Source organism: Amblyraja radiata, chromosome 8 (genome assembly GCF_010909765.2).
Source record: "Amblyraja radiata isolate CabotCenter1 chromosome 8, sAmbRad1.1.pri, whole genome shotgun sequence".
Taxonomy (NCBI): Eukaryota; Metazoa; Chordata; class Chondrichthyes; order Rajiformes; family Rajidae; genus Amblyraja; species Amblyraja radiata.
This window is the reverse complement of record NC_045963.1, coordinates 18,793,183-18,819,817: the sequence shown is the minus strand read 5'-3', so window position 1 is coordinate 18,819,817 and position 26,635 is coordinate 18,793,183. Positions and strand designations below refer to the sequence as shown.

Genomic DNA, 26,635 nt, shown 5'->3' with positions numbered 1-26,635 from the left:
AAAAGTTTAATTAATTAAACAAATAAAGCAAAGATAAATAATTACAGCAGTGCAATGTACGAGCTTGTGCGAGACATCACAACAAGTAACTTTAACTGGCAACATTTCCAAGATGCAGACATCTGAGGGTCACGCAAATCAGACACTTTGATTTAAGACACGGTCATACACTTCTAGGTTAGCTGCAAATTTCTCTAGAGAACGAGGTTGCAACTGCAAGTCAAGGAGCAAGCCTAGAGGATTCAACATCTTTGGTCTTATCCAACACAAACAAGGGCCTTGTTGTCTTTTTGGCAAAACATCCACTTGGGCACAACATTCAATCACTTGGGGCAAGTAAAGGAATGTGGTAACGGTTAGAGGAATAGCAATGTTCTCAGCATCTGAGATTAGGAACACCTGATTCTGCCTCATTGAATGAGTTTGAGAATAATTTGTTTTGTAGGTTGAAAGAACAGAATAATCCCAACTTGAAAACAGCAAAGAGAGCCAATGGTAAATAAGAAAGATGAGAAAATATAGAACACTTAAAAGTCCAAAGATTTCATTCAATTTGAAAGCTTCCTACATTTTATGTGTATAGGAAAATTGTGGTCTATTGATCTACCTGGCTGTTTATGATCTTTGTAACAACTTACAGTTCTTTCTTTGCCATACAGGTAGAATTTATTTTAATAAACATAAAGCAAATCATATACTATAGATTACCGTAGAAAAATGTTATTGATCTGTTTCCTGATGAATGCTCGTAGTCCAAGGAATTTTCCATAAATACGATGCAGAACCGTTTTCAAAAAATCACGCTCACGTGGATCCTCACTATCAAATAAGTCCAAAAGCTGGAAATAATAACAACTTGTGTTTGTATTGTGCCTTAAATGCAATACAATACTTGAAGGATTTTCATAGAAGCATTACTAAACAAGATCTGATACCAGAGCACACAAGAGAGAGATTAGTAAAGATGATTTAAAGCTTAGTCAAAAAGCTATTTTATAAAGAGAATCTTAAAGGATGAAAGAGAGGCAGAGGGAAGAGGTTTAACAAACAAATCTCAGAGCATAGGGTCTTGTCAGATGAGTAGGTAAAGTGATCAAAATAAAGGGAGTGCAAGAGTTTGGAAATGAAGCTATCTCACAATATAATGTGGTTGGATGAGACTACAGAGCTATGGCGGAAGTTGGAGACAAAAGTGAGAATTATATAAAGGGACACTTCTTAATCATGAATTATTGTTGTATTACTGCAGTGAGGATCAAGATGTGGTATTTTTCAGGTTGGAAGGATTTAACAAGAGGACAGCCATCAAGTATCAATTCTCGACTCTCAATGTTTATTATTTATGTTAATGACCTGGTGAAGGGGGCAGAGTATAAAGTATACAAATTTGCCAAGTATATGAAATGGGAGAGTATGTTGTGATGAGGATATTTGGACTCCGCAAAAGTACACAGATAGCTTGTCCAAGTGGCAAAAACCTGACGAATGAAGTTTAATTTAGGGAAGTATGAGATCATGCACTTTGATAAAATGAATCATAAGGCAAAGTATTAACTAAAAGGAAGAAAATTGTGAATGAGTGAATTACGGAGGAATCTGGGTGTGCATGAATCTCAAAAAAGCAGGCAAATGTAGCAATATGTTAGGAAGGCAAATGGCATATTGGGCATTACTGCCATGGGTAAGTTTTGAATTTATAAATAAGGAAGTACTGTTACAATTGTATAAGGTGTTTGTGAAGTTACACTACGAGGACACCGTTTTAGTACCCTTATTTAAACAAGGCATTCCAAAAGAGAAAGACACAAATGCTGGAGTAACTCAGCTGGACAGGCAGCATCTCTGGAGAGAAGAAATGGGTGAGGTTTCAGGTAAGACCCTTCTTCAGACTGAGATTCAGGGAAGGGGGAGTCTAGAGGGGTAATGGAGGGGTAACGTGTGGAGACAACAGATCAAAGCTGATGATGATAAGGAAATGTAGAATGGTTCATTGTTAGCCGAGGGGAAGGTGACAAGGAGGCAATGCAATCAGTATGCAATCATACCAAAAGAGATTCGTGGGGTGAAAGGCATGACCTATCATGCACTGATTAACAAAAAGCTGGACTAATATTCCATAGAGCTTAACAGAATGGACAATGATCTTATTGAGACAAAAGATTCCAAGGGACCAGTATCTGGATTTTTCCACTTCTGGGAGTCTCAAACAAGTGTATACAATTATAAGATAAGGGGACAGCCATTTAAAACTGAGGTGCATTGAAATTTCTTCTCACAAAGGACAGTGAATCTCAGTAATTCTAACCTGGTGGATTGTGGAGGCTACTAGTTCATTGGAGGTAATTAAAGAGAAAATGGATACATGTTTCAAAGATCAGGGCAATGGCACATAAGGAGAGTTGAGTCTTGGCACAGTTCCACCTTGATCATCTCAAAGTCGACTGATGCTGTGGAAATAGGCAGTCTTAGTACATAATAGTCAAAACATTACCTTCGACAAATATGTCAACAAATATTGCTAACAATCTAGTGTTGCCTCAGCCAGGAGGAAGAAAGGACTTAATGGGCACAAAGGGCAGTGGAGGCCAAGTCACTGGATGGATTTAAGAGAGAGTTAGATAGAGCTTTAGGGGCTAGTGGAATCAAGGGATATGGGGAGAAGGCAGGCATGAGTTATTGATTGGGGACGATCAGCCATTATCACAATGAATGGCGGTGCTGGCTCAAAGGGCCGAATGGCCTCCTCCTGCACCTATTTTCTATGTTTCTAATGCATAGGTAGAAGAGTTTCAAGGCGTTTTTAATGTTTTAATTGGAATAACTTTCAGTTTATTCAGTAATGGAAATTAGACTTCCGTGTTTAATGGGTGATATTGGAAGGGTTTCAAGCAGTAAGGTATCATATCTGCATGTGGGAAATAATGCTATATTTTAAGTGATGTCGCAGTGGGACTGCACAAATAAAATTTAAGACCAGACAGGGAATACAGGGACCAGGGAGACACTCGATGATACGGTGCAAGAATGGGAAGCGATCATTTTCCTTTGATTGTCTTGATATGGCTGTTTGGACAAGAATTTGAATCAGGCCAACGTGATTGAATCAGGCTAACCAAATGGACAATGTTAGATTGGGGAAAGAAGGAGAAAAATGTATACAGAAAAAGAGCTGTGGGATGGGGTATTTGTCATTCACATAGAATGCTATTTGTAATAAATGCTCATTTAGAACTGTACAAAAAGCAGAAACATGAATGGGAAGATTCAAACTGTTCAAGAGAAGAGTGTGGTTTATAGATATGGCTGAACATTTAAGGACATAAAAAGGATTGATGGAGATGAAGGGAGATTGCAAGTTCTTTTTTAAGCTAAAGGGTTAGAGAAGGTGTTACTGTTTTCAAAGAAAATACACAAAGTACCCAATTAAGGTAGGAACTCATAAGTAATAAGGCCTTATATATTCTAATCAAGGGAATTTCTCTTTTACTCATATAAAAGCTGGAAATATTTTTTTTATTAAAGCTATCAAGCAACATCTTTAACTTTAGAAAAGCCACCTATAACGCTAGTGCAGTTGAAGAAAACAGGACATATAAAAACCTATATTTTTATGTACAAAACATCGATACAATTAGAATAATACCAAAGTATTCAGTAAGTATAATTCATAGATTTCTTGGACAGTATAAAAATACCATTTTGTATTTAGTGCCAACACAACACTACTTTATAAGAAGCAGAAGCTAAATTGTGGTAAAATGACTGATTGATGCTGCATTGCATGGTGCACAGTTTATTTACCATTATTTTCTGAATGCTTGTTTTACTGATAAAACTATGTGAAGATTATCATAATCATTGTTCCGTATTTCTAAGTTGGTGGAAATGACTAACAAATTATTACATTTCCACAGATGCTGCCTAAACTACAGACTGTTTCCAGCATTTTCTGCCTTTGTAACAATTCATTAAGCCTCATCCATTATCAAATCCATTAAAAAAAATACACAAGGACATAAATATCTGGTGAAAACTGCAAGTTAATATTTCCCACAAATGAATAACTTGTGATCCCATGCAAACAGCTATTGTGTTGTTATTGAACTCACAGGAATTTTTAAATGAGGAGCAAGAGTTTGCCATTCAATCCCTCAAGTTTTCCCCACCGTTCAAATAAGATTAAGGTTAATCTGAATAAAATCCAGCAAAAATTACATTGTTAACGATTATGGCGTTAACTGTAATCAATGAACCGTGGGAGCTATTATACAGATCTAATTTCATAGCATAACTATTGGAACAAAAATCATTAATAAAAGTTGTAAAAAAAGTACAGAAAAGAAAGTGCAGTGAACAGAATGCAATGACTAGATATATAAAAATGTCAAGTTTGATTCTGTCTGGCTATCTAAAACTTTACATAATGAATAGGAATATGAAAAACACCTACTCAGACAGGGATACATCGATGTGGAAGGAGCAAACCTTCAATTCTTATTTCCCCTGACTTACAAGATTCCAAAGGAACAATTCTCTCCTCAAATCCCTGATCGACTTTTCCATCTCTATCTACTACTCCACTTCTCATAGCACTTCCACATGCAACCATGGAAAACGAATACTTGCCCTTGTATCTCTTCCTTTCTCACAACTAAGGATGCAAATTGTGCTTTCGAGTAAAACAGAGATTCACTTGCACTATTTCCAATTTACTGTATTATATTTTGGTAGACATGGTAGACATTCCGTCTCTACAGAGGAGAAACTAAAATTCAGGTTGCGAGACTACTTTGTAGAACACCTGCTTTCAATCTGCAACAGGTGACTTGAGGTTCAGGATTGCCTGTCAATTTAATCACCTGCCCCATTCTCACTATGTCTTTAGCCTCCAACAATCCTCCAACATTTTTTTTGCAGATTTATAGCATCTGCAGCTTCTTACTTTAACCCACCCACTTACAGATCAAATCATCCACACAAACCTATCACTGTTGCGCGCCCAATACCTGATCCATCAACTTGCACAATGCCATCAAGTCAACCATACGGCATATCACCACAATTCATAGGACACCAATAGCAGACATTTCTCACATGGGAGCATGATTTTATCCCCATAGAGGAGATGGTGTTTGCCATTAATGAGGCATCCATTATGGATGTTGTGCAAATAGATTATGTCTTTATACCTCATCCTTCTTCTCAAATCCAAGCACTCCTCATAGTCCCGATATTCTGAATTTGCAGATAGTGTAAATGTACACCATTTAGTCCCTACCCAAAGTTCCCTGAAAATCTATACCACCTTCTGCTTTTCTCCTGCTAGATACCAAAACAGTGGTGGGAGATCAAGACAGTTATGATGGTAAAGGATGAACATCACTTGATTTTCCATTCACAGCCATCTGTTCAGATATTAACACTGCATAATTTAAGAGATAGCTTTTAATAGCATTCTACATGTAGTGTAGAATTCAGCATGAGTAAACTACAGCCATAAAAAATATCAAGACTAGCACAGTTACACACCACATCTAATGCAAAGTATGCAACTATGTACTTGTATGATGACATAGGCTGAAAACACAAGGCTGTGCACAAAGGAACAAGGAGCATCCAGGCACAGATCCCTGCGGACCTCCACTGGTCACAGACCTCCAGTCACAATAATGCCCTTCCACCACAACCCTCTGCTTTCGAGGAATAAACTAGTTCTGCATCCGGAGGACCAAGTCATTGCAAATCCCTGAATATTAATCTTCTGGATCAGCCTACCATGGGGGAACTTCATCAAATGCTTTACTAAAATCCATGTGGGCAACATACACGACCCTATCCTCACCAATCACTTTCATCACCCTCTCAAAAATAAACTCAATTCATATTAGTAAAATATGACCTGCCATGTATAAAGCTATGCTGACTGATCCTAATTACCCGAGTTCCTTAGAACATTGGAACATAGAGCTGCCCTAGTGTCTCTCTCATAACCAAGTCTCCGTAATGGCCACAACATCATAGCCCCATGGCTCTAAGTTTACCTGCTTTATACATGATACTCCTTGCGTTGAACACATTTCAGCCTTTCAGTTTCATATTTCTTAACCGCTCCTTGCCTGCCCTTTCTTTGAGACTTCCTGGTCCTAACCTCTACCTTCCCATCAGTCCATCCATTTTCTGTCCTTGTATTCTGGTTCCCACCTCCCCTTTCACTCTGATTTAAATCCTCCCGCATAGCTCTACTGGACCTCCGTGCAAGGATATTGGTTCCCTCTCCAGTTCAGGTGTAACCCATCCCTCCTGTATAGATCACCTCCGCCCCAGAATAGATCCAATTTGTCCAAAAATCTGAAACCCTCCCCTGAGCCACATATTCATCTGTCCTATCTTTCTATTTGTACCCTCACAAGAAATGTGGCACCAGAAATAATTGGAGTTAACTACCCTTGAGGTCCTGCTCTTTAAACTTTACGCATGTAGAACCTCATCCCTTTTCCACACATGTCATTTGTGCCAATGTGCTCAATGAAAATGTGCGCAGCTACTCAGGAAAATTCCAGACCTTGCACCAGGAGGCAACTCACCACCCCGGAAATTTGTTTGTTACCATATAATCTGCTGTCTGTCCCATTACAAACATTTATTTCACTAACTCTAAACCAGGCTCTAACAGATTACATTTTGTTCACCTTTGGTCTCCAGTGGAGAAATCTGAAATTCAGGTTTGTGATACGTCAGATGAACAATAGTGTGGTATTCATAAAGTGCTTACATATCTCAACAGCCACAACAATGTCCTAGGAGGACGGATAAAATAAAGATCTACATAGTGAAAGCAACACTTCAGTTTGTAAGCATAAAATTAAAAAAGGCAATTTTTCTTTCTAAATTGATTTGGTTCATCTTAGACTAAGTAGCAGATGTGTAGCTAGATTTAGCCCTCGAAATTTAGATTCCAGGGATAGGGCATATAATTCATCGTGACGGCAAACCAATAAGCAATTATGTGGACATTTAAGTTTCAAGCAGGCACAACCATAAAGTTGCCTTTGGTAGAATAATTCATCTTCTTTGATTGACTTCACATTTATGGATAACAGGAGGGCATAATAGCCCAGCAAGTTCTTGGTATAAAATAATATGCTTGCAGGAATCAAGACAAAGATAACAAATGAACTATTTTCCTCATTTGGTACAAATATGTAGCTTTTATGAAGTCATACATAGTGGAAACCAGTGGAAGTTAAACAATATTTCTAGTCCAAGCTATTATGCTAAACCGATACCCATTTCTCTGGATGAGCGGCAACCACTGTATAATATAAACGAAACAAGGCGTTTCCCTCAATACATTTAGATTAAAATAGAATCTACTGCACAACATTTATTTAAGGATGAGAGGAAACATAAATTAAAATCAAGCCAACATTCTTTTATTTGAGAAGAATATTAATATTTATTTGATCACCGTTTGATCAGAGCCTGTAAAAATTTTACTTCCTAAAATTGGCACATTGTGCTCCACACCAAGGAAATGTGATTAAATGTTTCTTAATTTAGTTAAATCAATTTATGTGCAAATTAAATCAAATTGCTGCACCAACAATACGGCATTTTAAAATATCTCCCCAAAAAGCGTGAATGGAAAATGTCTGAAATGTAAAGTACTCACAGGACTTCATCTTTGCAACATGAAAAAATAAAAAGAGCATTGTACTACTAAAAAGGTACCTGCTAGCCAATTTATAGAAAAAACCTTGCTAAGCATTTCACGTCATCAACTATAAATAATCTGCCTTTCATAATACTGTATCCTTAGCAACAAGCACTCACCAGATATTTATCTGATTGACCATTCTGCTTAATACAGTATTCTGCTTAATATCCTCCAGGCAATTAATTTAAACAAATCCTAACCAGCTTAAAAAATCCAGAATGAGCACAACATACTGCAGAAAACTTGTTAACTGACCAAGCAAACAAGATAAAATTAAAGGCACTCACCTGAAGTACAAATTTCTGATCAATGAACCTTTTTGCAATACTAGGCTGAAAGTCAGGACACTCCAGAAACCGCAAGAAAAATTCATACACAAGCTGAAAAAAAGAGACAATTTACATTGAAATTATTTTAAGTGTCCAATATATTAAATAGTGGATATGTTTACATAAATTGCTATTGCACAAAGAAGAACTAGATTAGATATTCTCTTTTGACACCTCTCTTCCTTTTCTTGCCTTCTCAGTCTCCATTACAGGGAATAGACTATTGACTGACATGTACTACTAACCCACCGACTCTCAACATAACCTCAACTACACTTCTTCCCATACCTCTTGGAAGGACACCATCCCTTACTCTCAATTTCTATGTCACCGGCACATCTATTCACAAGAAGAGGCATCCCTCTCTAGGTCATCTGAGATATCCTCTTTCTTCAGAAAAAACAGCTTCCCCCCTGTTCTTGTGGGTGGAGCCCCCATCTGGGTCTCTGTGTTCTGCTCTTGCTTCCCCTCCCCTCTCATGGAAGGATAGTTCCCCTGGTCCTCACCATTCACCCAACCAGCCGCCACATCCAAAATATAATTTTCTGACATTCGCGCCACCTTCAATGTGTTCCCACCACCAGTCACATCTTGCCCGTGTCACCCCCTTTCAGCTTTCCACGGGGACCACTCTCTCTGCTACTCCTTGGTTCTCTCTGCTACTCCTTGGTTTGCTCATTATTTTCCATCCAACCTGCCAACATCCCCGCCCCATACACTTTCCACTGTAACTACAGATGTCATAATCATAATCAAAGTAATTTATTAGTCAAGTATTTTTGCAGCATACAAGGAATTTGATTTGCCCTACATTCATACCAATAAAGAGCAACAAGACAACCAAATACATTTTTAACATGAACATCCACCACAGCGACTCCCCCACATTCCTCACTGTGATGGAAGGCAAAAAAAGTTTCATCTTCTTTTCTTCTTTGTTCTCCCGTGGTCGGGGCACTCGAACCTTCTATTGTCGGGCGATCTTGGCTCCCGCACCCGGCAGTCGAGCCCTCCGCTTCGGGGTGATCAAGCTCCCGCATCGGGGAGATCTTAGCTCCCCCGCGGCGGAGCTGGTCGAACCTTCTGCGACATTGAGCTTCCTGACATCAGTCTCTACCCGAGACTGCGAGCTTCTCGATGTTGGAATCCGTAGGCCACAGTTGGAGCGTCGATCCCAGGCAAGGGATCGCAGGCTCTGATGGTAAGTCCACGGCCCCGCGGCGGCGGCTCAAAGTCAGTCTCAAGCAAGGCAGCCAGCTCCATGATGTTAGGCCGCAGAGCGATCCAGAAAACAATCGCATCCCGGCAAGTTAAGATATTGAAAAAAGTTTCCCCCGACTCCCTCACCCACATAAAACAAACCAGAGAACATTAACACATCCTTTTAAAACACACGAAAAATAACAAAAAAGACAAAAAGACAGACAGACAGTTGGCGAGGCTGCCATCGCTGATGGCGTCACCCGATGTAACACTTGTCCCTACAACTTCACTCCCATTTCCATCTTGGGACCACATCAGCTTTTCCTGGTATGACAGAAGTTCGCATGCACCTCTTCCAACAGTGCATTGCATTTGTGCTCCCGATGTGTCCTCCTTTATATCGGTGAGTGCAAGCATAGATTTGTTGAACGTTTCGCTGAACATGTGCTCCACCCACCAAAAGCCTGTTGGAGGTCTCGGTTGCTAACCATTTTTAATCTCCTTCCCATTCTCATAAAACAGCACATCTTATTCTGCCTGGGTAGCTTATGTATGAACCTGAATTCTGCAATTTCAAGTCATACCTCCTCTCTCTTTCCTCTGCCCCTACCCCAACCTGGTGTGCACAAATTCTTCCATCATCTCCCACCACCTTAGTCACCTTGCTTCTTTGACCCCCCTCCCCCTTCGTAAATTACAAACACGTCCCATATTTTGTACTGTTATTCTTTCTCAAGTTTATTACCTGCATGTGAGGCCATGCTGCTTCCAAAGATGGTTCATCTTCTTCTGGATCAAAATCTGGATTGTCACTGGGAGGAAGAGTTCTGAAAATATTACAGGTAATCTGCAACAAGATTATAGGAAGAATTAAGAATTTTATTAAAGAGCAAGCTATAACATATTATCATTTAATAGCAGTCTCAGGAAAAGTATATTGATAATTTAACAGACATATACAATTGAAATATCCATTTTGGTAAATATTTGCCAAATATAGCTTCTAATCATGCCCTCAAACTTGAAAAGGCATATTTGTTTTTCCAAAAAATTAGGGTTACTTTAATATTCTGGGTCATACTTAATGGCTAACTAATAGCCATTAGTTAGCGATGTTACAATACTTACCTTCAGCGGCGCTGCAGTTCTGCCACCGGCCGTGTGCGCGACTTTGGCACCTTTGAGGGAGGGGGGGGGGGGTGGGCAGGATTAAAATGCCGTTTTCTCCTGCCTGTCGAAGGCGAACTTTCTCAGGCTGCTAAGCTGCTGCAGAACAATCGACCGGACTTCCGTTCTCGGAAGTTTAAAAAATAAATAAATAAATAAACTGGGGCGACAGATGGCACAATGGGCTGAGTGTTCGGCTGGCAACCGGAAGGTAGCTGGTTCGAATCCCGCTTGGAGTGCATACTGTCGTTGTGTCCTTGGGCAAGACATAGATTGAAAATAGAAAAGAAAAAGAAAATCGCTGGACAATTTAATCGCTGGAGTAAAATAAAATTCGACTTATAATGCCATCAATGCCTACAACGGGACGGATCTCACGTAGGGGACAAAACATAAGGTAAGTCGTGTATTTTACATATAAACTTGCATCTTAGGATGACTTTAATCCAAATTTAATTGGCGAAAATGTGATTTTGGCCCCATACGAACTGGCAATGTTTTTCCTGCCGATATGGGGTTCAAATTCACCACAACCGCAACGTTCCAATCGATCGCATTCCACAAAATCCCACTCGCAAGATGATTTGAATGCCCATTCATTTACGGGAATAAAACAGTAAATTCCTTCCATTTGGCCTATAAATTCATGACAATGAGATTTAAAAATCCTTATATTGTAAATTCTTGTGTGAATGTTATTTACACACAGGCTATTAAAAAATGTTAACATTTTCTTAAGAAATGGATAGATGTTTAGATCTAGTAATTGAATTTAGATGAAACTGATGAATATGAATTTCTTCTTTTTTTTCTAAAACTGCAAATAACTTGTTTCTGTTAATGCTGTACAGTGTTTTTTTTAAATTTACATTACAAACAGATGTCTCCGAAGAAGAAATGCAAAATTGTCAATCCAAAAGCCCAGACAGGCATAGCTTGAAGTGAATTTCTCTGTCATGCCCGAGTCTAAGAGGGATCTTAAAAATGGACACATCTTGTACTTGTATACCTCGTTTGGAAAAAGTCTGTCTGAAACAGAGAAATCGCTGAGTTCACATTTCTCTTTGTCGGATGCAGAAGGCTATTCATTTGGTGCTGTTAAGTTAAGAGTGAAGGCTCTCGTTAACCGGACTTTGCTTAAGTTAAAAAAACTCACCAATCCCAAGGAACTTGGAGCATTTATGAAAATTTGTGATGAAACTTTTAAACTTCCAGAAGGCAGTCAACTCATTTCTTTAGATGACATTCCACTGCCTGGTGCTCAAGATCCTGAATCCTTGACATCAGCTGAAAGCCAAGTACCCATATTTCAAGACACTGAGGACATGGGCGATGACAGTCATAGTCTGCATCCTCCACTGAATCTAGCAACGCCAACGACAGCTGCTGCCTCACCTGAACCAATGCCATTGACATCTAGTGTTTCAACACAATGTAGCAGAGAATTTCTCTTTCACCAAGGAAACAGAAATCGAAGAAAAGACTAAACTTTCTGTCCGAATCCAGGGCTGCTCTTACAATAAAGTATCACACAAAGATTAGTGAACTTCGGGCACGGTTGAAAACTCCCACACGTATAGTTAATCAAGCCTTAAAGAGAAAGCAAAACCAAATAGATTTAAAGGACAGAAAGATTCAGGAACTCAAAAGCAAATTACGTGGGCAAACTTTTGCACAAGAGCTTGCTGAAACCAAGGCAGAGCTTTTGAGACTTAAAAAAGCACACAGACAATTGCTGATGTTTCGTGGCAGTAAGAAATATAGGAAAACTGTTTCAATTCACCAGTACAGAAAAGTTCATGAAAATTTAAAGGACAGGGAAGAGGATGTGAGACGCCTCGAATTTGACATTCTTGTCCTCAAAGAAACAATCGAAACTCTGCAGGCTGCCAGTTTTGTCAAGTCAAAGGTGGGCCAGAAAACTTACTCCTCAACAACAAGGATGCATGTGTTTGACTGTATTGTAAACAAAACTCCCACAGCAAACATTCCAATCCTGATAAACCAGTTCTACAAGCGGAGTGGACTTCATCTGGATCATGTTCCTCGACGCAGTGCAGTTGAAGTTATGGCCCGAGAATTGGGAGCTATTGCTGAGTTGCAAACAGCAGAGATGATACTAGCAAAAAAGGATTTGACTGTGGGTTTTGATGCAACCACCCAGGAAGGGACCCGCATTAACAGTGTTCACTTCACCACCACAGACAAATGTCTCTCTGCAACAGTCGATGAATTGGCTGGTGGGACTGCTGAGGACTATGCACAACATATTTGCGAAACAGTTGATAATTTGTGTAAAACTTACTTATTTCAATGAGCAAGCAGATTTTCAAGATACCAGACAAAAGATAATCGACAACATTTCAAGCACAATGAGTGACAGGTGTGCAGCTAATCATGCTGCTATTAGGATTGTGAGTAGTGAGTGGGGTAAATCTTTGAATGAGCTCTACTGCCACTTGCATCCTCTTGACTCCATTGCTACATCAGTTCGCTCAGCCCTCAAAATGCAGAAATAATCCGGAGGACAATTCTTGTTTGCGAAAGACTGTCTAGCAGTAAATGCCATACTGCAGATGAGTAAACTTCGGTACAAAAAACGAAAAGGGGATCCAAAGGATTTGTCGCATTTTTAGATGACAGGAACATACCCCGAGGTGTCCTCCCACGGTACCGTGGCAACAGATTGCACATACTGTTTCATATTAGTGGCAAGCTCATAGAACATTATGATGACTTTGGTGCCCTGCTGAATAGCGGAACATCCTGTGGGGGGTTGAAAAGCGCCATCCTCCATGACTTCACCCAGGCTGAAGCAAAAGTAAAACTTCAGATATTAGGCTTACTTGGCAAATATCTGACTGGGCCTTGGATGAAGCGCTTCTACACTTCAAGCCAGAATCAGATCAACCATGTTGATGGCATCAAAGTGGTGATTTCTGCCCTAAAGGAAGCCACAGAAAATCCAGACAACTTGATATTGGCAAGGGATGATTTCTTCGGTGAGGAGGTACATCTTGACGCCACGTTGACAAAACTTCGGGAGCTACCAGTACATCCACAGTTCAGTTCAAAGATGAGGAGCAGTCTTCAAGCTGTCATTACTGTGTTGGAGAGGCAATATAGTAAATACTTTGAACTTGATGTAACTGAGAAACTGAAGGAGGAGACTGCATCAGCAAGATCACACAACATTGATGCGGAGGAGATAATGGGGATGTTTAGCTCATCGAAACAGAAATCTCCCAATGCCACCATGTGTTATTTGTCATGCAGGCCTGCAAGAATGGAACAGTCAATTACCTTGATAATCTCGAGGAGCATTGTAGGGAGGAGGTGCTCTGTAAGGCAGTGACATGGGGGAGAGTGCAGAGGAACAGAAGGAAGAAAAAAACAGAAGGAATTGAGTGCAGAAATCATCAAGCGACAGAAAGACAAGGAGCATGCTCAGGACACGAAAGAGAGGAAAGAACTAGGAAAAAAATTGAAAGAGACTGATTTAAACAGCATTCGCAAAGATTATCCGAATCTGGACTACTCCAAATGTGATGATCTACAGGACATTCTTAATGGGAAAATAGTGGGCAGAAAGGCATGTCATGCGTGGTTTGAAAAGCAAAAACTTGTAGTTTACAATGCCAAAATTGAAAAGTTGAGGAAAAAACAAGGTGTACAGAGTTGCTTATTGGTTGCAATCTGAGGAGTATGATGATGCTACTGATTTTGATATACCAATGTACCAGCTAGCAGCTGATCTTCTCCATAAAGACTTGGTCTTTGGCTAGAAATTGTAAATTATTTACCTATCTATAACGGACTTACAGCATATAATACAATAATATTAAAGTTCTGATCTTGAGAATATCACATTTTTGAATTTTCAAAGCAGTCTGGGTGTTTATTACTATTTCCGTCACAACGGTCAATTTTGTAATTAGCTACAATTAAGTAATTAACTAATTATATGCTTTAATTTCAGGTCATCCAAGTAAGATTGTTTTATATTTGTTTCAGAATGCTTCAATCTATAATAACTGAAAATGTCATTCAGTTCTCTTAATTTTTAAGAAAGTTATGGGCTTTTGACTGTCCTCGATCATAGCTTTTGAGTTAAGTCAATGGAAAAGCAATAGGGAACAAGATGCTAATTTCCGAGTATGAAAATTGCCATTACCTTTTAAATACCGAAGATATGAAGGTGTCAAATTAAACTTCTTTTTATACTTTATCTGATGGGATAAATTGCAGACTTGATTTTTTAAATCTCAATTTTTTTTAACATTGCTTCATTAGTAGAGCCAGGATGTTTAGGCGCTAAAAATCTCTGAAAGGCAGGCAAAAAGGCATAATAAAATTACAAAAAAGGCACGAAAAAGGCATTTATTGACAAAAGGCAGAAAAGGGCATTATTTCCGCCACCAAAATATGGTTAAAAATGATAAAATAAAGGTAGACGAAATTAAATGACCAAAGTTGCCTGGGTGCACATAATTACTAGCATTTTTTTCCCAAATTATCTGGTGTTAAACTATGCTGTCTGTCAGACAGAATATGCTTCAGTTGTGAAAAACTTCTTTCTACCCCAGCTGAGGTCACTGGTGCATACCTGAAACAAGCTACAAACTCTATATTCATGTCGATATCATTTGCATTACAACTACCTTTGAGAACTTTAGCTATGTTTTGTATTTCTTCAAGATCTTTGTTAGCTAAAATCCCCTCTCACATTTTCCTTGTATGTCTTTACCTACATCGACAGGAACATTAAGTACAAAGTACAGCAAGTGAAGATGTAAACAACTAAGCAATAGTTGAGCTCTTTGACTTCTCCAATATTTCCGATGACAAGAAATACTCCTTTGATGGTTGACCTGCCTCCAGTGTACCGATGACCACATTGGCAACATATCTCCCCATAGCATCGGTTGTCTTGCCTATTTATACCCATATTTTGTTGCGTGCAACTTCATCTCTAATTTTCTGCACAACAATGTTGAAGTTGCTGTCAACATAATTTTTCCGTAATGATGACTCGCTCGGTATATGTTCCTGTGTATTTCCCTAAAAAACCTCTGAGAGATTTGTTTGCCAATTTCCACAGCAGAATTCCAGCATCAATGAATGTGTTGCACAGATCACTCGAAACCTCAGATTTGCGACTGGAGCCAGCAGTAAATGTTACGAGGAGACAAGCTTGTGTATTTCCTACCTTCAGTTTCTCTGCTGCCGACTTGTGTTTAGCTGTCTGTACATGCATGGAGATGAAATATTTATTTTCATGATTCACTGCTTTCTCACATGCATTGCAAAACAGCACACAGTTGTCTGTAGAGAATATATCACTCCGTACACTCTCACCAAATCGTTCAGTTTTTTACAAGGCGTTGACTTGACTTGAGGCATTTTGACTCTTGCAGGGGTAGATCCCACAGGAGCGGGGATGCAGACCTCTACAGGCAGGCCAAGAATAAGCTGAGAAGAGGAATCAGAGCTGCCAAGGAAAGGTACTCTGAGAAGTTGAGGAGCAGGTTCTCAGCAAATGACTCTTCTTCAGTGTGGAAGAAGGGTTTGCATGAAATCACAAGCTACAAGAGAACCCCCCCCCCCCCCCCCCCCCACTCCTTGGACAATCGTCAGCTGACCAACGACCTGAACGAGTTCTACGTGTTCAAAAGGGAACTGCAGATGCTGGAATATCGAAGGTACACAAAATTGCTGGAGGTTCAAATTAAAACTACTGCAGGTTCGATAAACAGAAACTTAACCCTGGTACCCCCACACCCCATCCCCAACCAACACTTCACACCTACTCACAGCTTGACTCCAGTTTGAAAAGACTAGACCCTTCCCCACCTACTCCTCCCAATCACCACTTCACACCTACTTAAAGCATGACTCCAGTCTGCAAAGACTGGACCCTTTCCCACGCACCCCTCTCCAATCACCACTTTACACCCACTCACAGCCGGGTTTCGCCCCTGTGGTGTAAATTTTCTTGGAAATTACGTCAAAACGGCAAGAAAAGGCTGATTTAGGCACTCAATCGTGGAAAGGGCATTATCTTCCTGAAATCATCAAAAAAGGCATGAAAAGGCACATGGCATTTATGGCAAAATCCTGGCTCTAGCCATTAGTAATGTTGCTTCATTTGAAGGCAAGATTGAAGTCACCAACATGTGATCCTTATAAAATGAAATCCAAGGAACAGGTTCATTAACTATTCCTGAGAAACAATTAACAGAACATGTTCACATGCTGAATAAATGATTTCATGACATAAATTGATATTATTAGCAGATAGCATGCAATAAAGATTAACATCATACACAAATATCTTTAACAACTTGATAATTTGCACTCTAATATAACTTTTCATGCAATAAAAATTCTAATTCAAATTAAAGCTGCCTAAAATATTTGTAAGGAATAAACAAATGTCACAATTGAAATGCAACAGGTTATCTTGAACTGCATTAAATAAAATATAATGATATTAGTTCATCATTTTAACTTCCATTTCAAATATATGAAAACCACAAATATTATGATAATTGAGGTTGTTTTGTGTGTGTCACAATTATGGGAAGTTAAATTACAGGGCTCCAGGGTAAAGGCAGAGGATTGACACTGAATATATTGCTCTGCAGGGAGTAAACATTAACTTAATGGACTGCACAGGCTCCAACTGTATCATTATGATTCTCTGGTGAATTCCAGTTGGGGACTGAAGTAAAGTTTGAACAGTTTCTTAATCAAAGATTAAAATGTAATTTTGCTTAAAAGTTACAGAAGAAGGTTGGTGTATTAATTAAATTAATGGACTAATAATCCCCAAAAATGCACTAAAAATCTATAGTCTTAAATGCTACAGTGCCTAATGGAGAATTTAAATCCAGTTTGTTAATTTAATTAAAAAAATCAGATCATTTAAACAAAAAGTTGGTTAAGTAATAGGAACTATGAAAATGCAAGATTGTAATCAAAAATACAACTGGTCGCCAATAATAATAATAATAATAAATTGAATTTATATAATAATAATAATTTGTTTATAGGGACAGTGCATATTAATGAACATTTGCATGTAAATATGCGAGATTGTAGCCAATCAGTAGCTAATTTCCGTCTTTTCAGGGACTCAAAGTCGCTTTACAAGGCAAGGCAAAAAACAAAAACAAAAAACAATGTCCTTCAAGGAAGTAAATTGTGTCATGTTTAGCTGGTCTGACTCATATGTGACTCCAGACCCACAGCTATGTGACTGCTTGCCCTCTGAAGTTACCCAACAAGCCATTCAATGGCATCAAAAACTCTACATGGAAAGTCAGCGATAATTAAAAACTGATGGACTATCTGGCACTGACCTCGGCATTGGATTCAGATGCAGCAAAGTCAATCCCAGTCCAATTAATCTTTCACCAGAGATCCATAAATTCAAGGAGCAGAATTAGGCCATTCAGCCCATCAAGTCTACTCTACCATTCATTCATGGCTGATCTATCTTTCTCTCTCAATCCCATTCTTCTGCCTTCTCCCCATAACCACCAACACCCTTACTAATCAAGGTTCTGTCCATCTCTGCCTTAAAAATATCCATCAACCTGGCCTCCACAGCTGTCTGTGTCAATGAATTCCACAGATTCATCACCCTCTGATTAAAGAAATCTATTTTCTAAAGATACATCATTTTATTCTGATTCTGGTTCTCAACTCTCCCACTAGTGGAAACATCCTCTCCACATTCACTCTATCCAGGCCTTTCACTATTCAGTGTGTTTCAAAAAGGTCCTCCCTTATTCTTTTAAACTCCAGCGAGTACAGGCTCATTACCGTCAAACGCTCATCATATGTTAGCCCAATCATTCCTGGGATAATTCTCGTAAACCTCCTCTGGACCCTCTCCAACGCCAGCAAATCCTTCCTCAGATATGGGGCTCATAACTGCTCACAATACTTCAAATGTGGTCCGACCAGTGTCTTATAAAGCCTCAGCATCACATCCCTAATGTCAAGTGTCAAAATTGGAATAGGCATCCTGTGGACTAGTCAATCAATACCATGTCAGTTGTACTCACAAAATTCTACCTTATAGCCAATGTCACAGACTCCTCTTTCACAATCTCTGGGTATGGCTGCAGAATGATTAACAAATAGAAGAATGAGGATCTGAGAAACCTACTGAAGACGAGGTAACTAATCACATACGGATAAGGGAACCACTTAATTTCTACCTAATAATTTAGTCAATGTAACTGTGTTTTTCTATATGAACAACTCTTTGAACAAGCATGGAAACTAGTAAGGACAGGTACATCATACTCATTGCAAACGTAAAGGCACGTGACAGCATTGGTAGGAACGAACGTCTGTACGCGCATTGGTCTTTTGAATTTAATAATGTAATCGGAGACAAGGGACGGCCTGTACATGGATTCAGAACAGACACAACCACTTTAACCTGGGCGTTTATGAGATTCTATGGGCGAGAGAGGTCTAAGGTTTCCAGTGCACAATTCTTTTAAAGTGGCAGGGAGGTCGAGAAAGTGGATAATAAAGCATACAGTATCCCAGGTTTATTTAGAGAGACCTTGTGTATAAGAACAAGGACTGGTTTAGCAGCAATTGGATTATTATGCTAGTTCTGGTATATAGGCTAGGTTGCAAACTATACATTGGATTTGAATTAACCTTCAAAACTATACAAAACTATTCAATCTACAGTGACTACACTCAAAAACCAAGATCACCCGAATCTTATTGGTCCAGCTTAGTTTTCAGATTCTGTTTGTGTTTGCACAAATTCAGAGGTTGACTTTGAAGACATTGTTTAGCAAATTATGCAAGAGGTTGGGCATTACACTCAATATCCATAAAAACAAGATCCTTCACCAACCTGCTCCTGCTTACCATAATGCCCTCTGACGTTTAAGCCTCATGACAAGGTGGAATCAACGGGGTCCATCACAGGCACATGCCTCTCCAACATCGAAAACATCTACATGAGATACTGCCTGAAGGAAGCAACATCCATAATCAAGGATCCCCACTATCTGAGCCAGGCCCCCTCGTTGCTGCCATCGGCCAGGAGGTAGTCTGAAGTCCTAACTCACCAGATTCAGGGATAGCTACTTTCCTACATAATCAAGTTCTTGAACTGACCTGCACAATCCTAAACCTACTCAGCAATGGAATACTACAGACCACCGCTTGACTACCATGGCCTTGTTATTGCACTAATGCCTTGATTTTGCAGTCTTTTTTGTCTTCACCGTCTTGTATAAATGAGTTATAATTTATGATTTCCTGTGCAGTCTGACTTATGTGCCTGTGTTGCTGTTGCAAGCAAGAATTTCATTGTACCTGTATTACCATACGACAATAAACCTGACTTGACCCTGTAAATGTAGATCACTTCCCACATTTCAGGAGCCACCTTACATTGAAGGTGGTATATGTACTATTCAATAGTACATTACGACAAAATGCACAACATCAATCTGGATTGTCACTTTAACAATGATAAAAGGTTAACTGGTTATATTTGAATTCTTAATGCGGAGTGAGATTCATTTAACATAAGATTTCTACATCAGAACTAACAAAGCAAGCAATCTGTAAACTGTACTTAGAATGTGCAGCGTGGCATTTGGTCACATTTAAAAAAATTAATCTCAAATGCCAGAGGAATGGAGATGAGGAGGAGAGGAAGGTGGTTTAGAAAGTAACTTAATGACAGTGACAGCTGTTCAGTTCAACTGTTACCAAGGATGCCGTTTCTTCTGTAATAAATTTTGCACGACTTTATGCCATATTTCTTACTTGCTGAATAAAATCCAATTATAAAATTACATACTGTCATTTCTTAAAGTTTTCAAATACTTCAGAATATTTGTTTATATAATTACAAAAATTACAATTAGCAGGTCTCTGCCTAGATAGAGGCAACATTTTCAGTTTTAGTTAAATGCTTCAAATTGAAATAATATTTATGTAATGTCCGCACTTCCCAGTAAATGATAACTTGGATAATATTTTAAACATTAGCTCCTCTCTGATGATCTAAACCCTAGTTTAAAAAAGACGTACTAAACATTTTGTCATGTAACCAAATGATTTTGGTTGTTGAAATGCACACAAGATTTTCCAAAATCATTTTCGGGCTCATACTTTACTCAATGCAACTTCAACAACATAATTCTCCAGTCTTCCCACCACCAGTCATATTTTCCTGCCCCCACTCCTTTGTTTTCTGCAGAGACCACTCTCTGCATGACTCTCTGGTTCATTCATTCCCTCCCATACACCCTTCCCCTTCCAAAGCACTTCCCCAGCAAGCGGAGTGCAACACCTATTTCGACACCTCCTCCCCCACCACCATTCAAGGACCCAAACAGAACTTTCAGCTGAGATGGAAGTTTACAGTGCCCTCCTTAATGTTTGGGACAATGACCCATCATTTATTTATTTACTTCTGTACTCCACAATTTGAGATTTGTAATAGAAAAAAATCATGTGATTAAAGTGCAAATTGTCAGATTTTAATAAAGGCCATGTTTATACATCTTGGTTTCACCATGTAGAAATTTCAGCTGTGTTTATACATAGTCCCCCCCATTTCAGGGCACCATAATGCTTGGGACACAGCAATGTCATGTAAATGAAAGTAGTCATGTTTAATATTTTGCTGCATATCCTTTGCATGCAATACTGCTTGAAGTCTGCGATTCATAAACATCACCAGTTGCTGGGTGTCTTCTCTGGTGATGCTCTGCCAGGCCTGTATTGCAGCCATCTTTAGCTTATGCTTGTTTTGGGGGCTAGTCCCCTTCAGTTTTCTCTTCAGCATATAAAAGGCATGCTCAATTGGGTTCAGATCGGGTGATTGACTTGGCCACTCAAGAATTGACCATTTTATACCTTTAAAAAAACTCCTTTGTTGCTTTAGCAGTATGTTTGGGATCATTGTCTTGCTGTAGAATGAACCGCCGGCCAATGAGTTTTGAGGCATTTGTTTGAATTTGAGCAGAAAGGATGTGTACACTTCAGAATTCATTATACTACTACCATCAGCAATTGTATCACCAATGAAGATAGGTGAGCCAGTACCTTCAGCAGCCATACATGCCCAGGCCATAACACCCCCACCACCATGTTTCACAGATGAGGTGGTAAGCTTTGGATCTTGGGCAGTTCCTTCTCTCTTCCATACTTTGCTCTTGCCATCACTCTGATATGTTAATCTTCATCTCATCCGTCCACGAGACCTTTTTCCAGAACTGTGTTTCTCTTTTAAGTACTTCTTGACAAACTGTAACCTGGCCATCCTATTTTTGCGGCTAACCAGTGGTTTGCATCTTGCAGTGTAGCCTTTGTATTTCTGTTCATGAAGTCTTCTGCGGACAGTGGTCATTGACAAATCCACATCTGACTCCTGAAGAGTGTTTCTGATCTGTCGGACAGGTGTTTGGGGATTTTTCTTTATTATAGAGAGAATTCTTCTGTCATCAGCTCTGGAGGTCTTACGTTTGGGAGAATTCCGCCTGCCTGTCCCTTTACGATTAGTAAACTAACCAGTGCTCTTTTTCCTCTTCATGATGTTCCAAACAGTTGATTTTGGTAAGCCTAAGGTTTGGCTAATGTCTCTAACAGTTTTATTCTTGCTTCTCATTCATAATGAGATAAATGTGAGGTTATCCATTTTGGTGGCAAAAACAGGAAAGCAGACTATTATCTAAATGGTGGCCGATTAGGAAAAGGGGAGATGCAGCGAGACCTGGGTGTCATGGTACACCAGTCATTGAAAGTAGGCATGCAGGTGCAGCAGGCAGTGAAGAAAGCGAATGGTATGTTAGCTTTCATAGCAAAAGGATTTGAGTATAGGAGCAGGGAGGTTCTACTGCAGTTGTACAGGGTCTTGGTGAGACCACACCTGGAGTATTGCGTACAGTTTTGGTCTCCAAATCTGAGGAAGGACATTATTGCCATAGAGGGAGTGCAGAGAAGGTTCACCAGACTGATTCCTGGGATGTCAGGACTGTCTTATGAACAAAGACTGGATAGACTTGGTTTATACTCTCTAGAATTTAGGAGATTGAGAGGGGATCTTATAGAAACTTACAAAATTCTTAAGGGGTTGGACAGGCTAGATGCAGGAAGATTGTTCCCGATGTTGGGGAAGTCCAGGACAAGGGGTCACAGCTTAAGGATAAGGGGGAAATCCTTTAAAACCGAGATGAGAAAAACTTTTTTCACACAGAGAGTGGTGAATCTCTGGAACTCTCTGCCACAGAGGGTAGTTGAGGCCAGTTCATTAGCTATATTTAAGAGCGAGTTAGATGTGGCCCTTGTGGCTAAGGGGATCAGAGGGTATGGAGAGAAGGCAGGTACGGGATACTGAGTTGGATGATCAGCCATGATCATATTGAATGGCGGTGCAGGCTCGAAGGGCCGAATGGCCTACTCCTGCACCTATTTTCTATGTTTCTATAATGAGCTTCTTTGACTTTCATTAGCACAACTTTGGTCCTCATGTTGATCAACAGCAATAAAAGTTTCCAATGGTGATGGAAAGACAGGAGGAAAGACGAGGTGCTGAGAGCTCTCTTATACCTGCATTAAGGAGGCAATTAAACACACCTGAGCAATTACAACGGCCTGTGAAGTCATGTGTCCCAAACATTATGGTGCCCTGAAATGGGGGGACTATCTATAAACACAGCTGTAATTTCTACATGGTGAAACCAAAATGTATTAAAAAAAACCTTTAATAAAATCTGACAATCTGTCAATCTAAAATCTGTGCACTTTAACCACATGTGATTTTTTTTCTGTTTCAAATCTCAAATTGTGGAGTACAGAAGCAAATAAATAAATGACAGGTATTTGTCCCAAATGTTATGGAGGGCACTGTACATGCACCTCCTCCAACCTCATCTATTGTTTTTGGTGCTCTCAATGTGGCCTCCTCTAAACTAGTGAGGCCAGAGACTAAGCGACCACTTTGCCGAATACTTATGCTCTCTCTGCCAGGACCAGCGGGTGCGCCCGGTTACGAGCCACTTCAATCCTTACCTCCTCCGTGGCCAGAGTGAGGCAACAAGCAACTAGAAGAACAAAACCTCATATTCCGCTTACACCTTATATTCATTTGCAACTACAACCAAATGGCATGAAGATTGCATTAACTTCAGTTAAATCCCCATCTACCGAGCTCCCCCTATCCCCCCCCCCCCCCCCCCCCCCCACCACGTTGCGAACTGTTCCTTCCACTCCAATCAATCAGTTCCTTCTCCATCACCCATCCATATTATCTCCATTTTTCTTCCTTCCACTCCCCCACATTTCCCTTCCACCCCTCCCCCCAGTTGTTACCTTCTTCCCATCATACCCCCCTTTGGTTCTGCATTGCACTCCTCATCTTACTTCATTTTTAGATTCCACTATTTGCATTATTTTACCTTCTCCGCTTATCATCTCCAGCCTTGGTTACTATCTACCACCTGTTCTCTCCCACTTGACTCGCTGGCCAATCACCCCATCTTTACCTAGATCTAGCTATCATTTGTCAGATCTTGCCCCATCCCTTCCCCTCACCTTTTTCTTCCAGCTATCTTCCCTTTACTCCCATCAGTCTGAAGGGTGCTGACCCAAAATGGCTTTGTCTATTTCCCTTCACAGATGCTGCCATACCTGTTGAATTCCTCAAGCATTTTGATTTTCACTTAAGATTCCAGCATCTGTAGTCTCGTGACTAACGGTAGGTACATCTGTTTCTGACTAAATAAATTCATACATAAAAATTAATTTGTAACTCCATTGTACTTCTCACAGGAAATAGAACACTCGGAATAATTAATCACAGAGATGCAAAATACTGGAGGCATTGGATTACACTTTAAATATCGAGCAGATACATTTAGATGGAGTCTGAAATAACTAGGATTTTACTAAATAACCCAGGGTTATGAACAGGGATTCAGATTAGGTGGACTGGGTTTGGATCTGTCCATCTTCCACATTCTTTTACAAGACTGATTGGTCTGTGCTTATTTCCCACATAAAGTTCCTGATAAACCTGTAAAGTAATGGATTGGTCACGATTGGAATCACAATATAATGAATTATATTACTGGACATTTACAGCACACCTATTCCAACTATCGGGGGCATTGGTTTATAATAATCTGGTCACTGGTCAAACCATATCTAGATACATTTTCCTCAACATGATTGGTCATTTTAATGGTCTAGGATTCTGTATCCACAATTCAATTCAATCATATTGTCCTGAAATGCAGTTATTCAAGTTACACCCACTCCTTAGCTCTCAGTCTTTCGCAATGCATGTTGTGGCTCATCAAATGTTCAGTCAGGTGCATTTGTTAGGCGATGATGATCTCTGCCTCCATCAACTTTCAGACAGCGAGTTCCAGATCTCAGAACTGAGATCTAATGAAATGATGAAATTCCACAATTCCTTCTTATCCTTTTAGCAAATAACTTAAACCCATTTTCTATGGTTATCATGATCTCTGATAGAACCTCCAATGTTGTACACTTCGATTAAATCTCAGCTGAGTTTATTTGTTCCAAAAATAACATAACTCTCAACTCCAGTCAATCACTTCCCATAACTAAAGTCCCCACCCTGGCCATGTCCTTATAAATATACTCTGTACCTTATGGAAACAATTATCTGAATGAGGGACACGTGACAGCAGGCAGTGAGCAGTTGTGAGATCAAAACTTTGTTTCTGCACCTGCAAAAGGACTGCCAATGGGGCTGGTGCCGATGATGAAGACCCCTGTAAAGTCTGTCGACAAATCCCCTGCGAAACCTGTGCTGACTCGTCGCCTGCTAAGAAACTCCCGATGGAGGCCACGCCTGTGGCGACATCTCCTGTGAGATACGAGTGCAGGTCGGGTCAGCAAGCCTGTGGCTAGATACGGGGATTATGTCTAGATGCAGATCTTGGACTCTAATTAACTATAACCAACGTTATATATATTACTTGCAGTATATCCTCCATTGCTTTACTATAGATGATAGTTAATTTTTACAGCTTTATATACATATCACCTCTGCATGCTTTATGTTTGCCCTTTGGGCAAAAGCCCAAGAAGGGGTATGTAGATCAAACAGTATCGCTGATTTGATCTGTGGTTTTGCTGCTGATGACCTGATCCATAATCCATGTCAGGTTTTCTGAAAGCTTCAGCCATGTCTGAGACTATGAAAAGCCTTGTAAATATCAGCCAAAGTCAAACCAAAATCCCACCCAGAGTGGGCAGAGAGTGGTAGATGGAATATAGTGTGGATTCATGCATTTTGGTAGGAGGAATGAAGGTGTAGACTATTTTCTAAATGGGGAGAGAATCCAGAAATCAGAGATTTCTGCACCAGACTTGGGTGCTGGTGCAGGAATCCCAAAAGGTTAATCTGTACGTCAAATCGGTAGTAAAGAAAGCAAATGCAATGCAGGTATTTATATCAAGAGGGCTAGAATACAAATACAGGGATGTAATGCTGAGGCTCTATAAGGCGCTGGTCAGGCTGCATTTGGAGCAATTTTGGGCCCCAACTCTGAGGAGGATGTGATGGCAATGAAGAGGGTCCAGAGGAGGTTTACAAGAATGATCCCAGGAATAAGTGGGTTAACACATGATGAGCGTTTGACAGCACTGGGCCAGTCCTCGCTGGAGTTTAGAAGAATGAGGGGGGGGGCCTCATTGAAGTGTACAGAATAGTGAAAGGCTTGGATAGAGTGGATGTGGAGAAGATGTTTTTACTAGTGGGAGTGTCTAGGACTAGAGGTCATAGTCTCAGAATTAAAGGATGTTCCTTTAAGAAGGAGATGAGGAGGAATTTATTTAGTCAGAGGGTGGTGAATCTGTGGAATTCTTTGCCACTGAAGGCTGTGGAGGCCGTCAATGAATAGTTTTACAGCAGAGATAGATCTATTCTTGTTTAGTATTTGTGTCTAGGGTTATGGGGAGAAGGCAGGAGAATGGGGTTAGGAGGGAGAGATTGATCTGCTATGATTGAATGGCAGAGTAGACTTGTTGGGCCGAATGGCTTAATTCTGCTCCTATCACATGACCTTTTGATAATACACATTCCAGGTATTTTAAACACATTCGTTGAAGACTGATTTTTCCACCTCAGATATACTTTGTCAATTCGGTTATAAAAAACAGCTGACTAATAAAGACTTTCACT

The 26,635-nt window shown here is 39.8% G+C and overlaps 1 protein-coding gene across 2 annotated transcripts in view; it reads right to left on the bottom strand.

The window, feature by feature from the left end:
* Positions 1–26,635, bottom strand: part of ppp2r5a (protein phosphatase 2 regulatory subunit B'alpha) — a 106,658-nt gene that overhangs the window by 45,129 nt on the left and 34,894 nt on the right. For both annotated transcript variants that reach the window (XM_033025306.1, XM_033025307.1), the window contains 3 exons: positions 9,995–10,096; positions 8,005–8,097; positions 709–839 (listed from right to left, as the gene is read on the bottom strand). In XM_033025306.1, the coding sequence (XP_032881197.1) occupies positions 709–839; positions 8,005–8,097; positions 9,995–10,096 (326 nt within the window). The remainder of the gene's footprint in view (positions 1–708; positions 840–8,004; positions 8,098–9,994; positions 10,097–26,635) is intronic.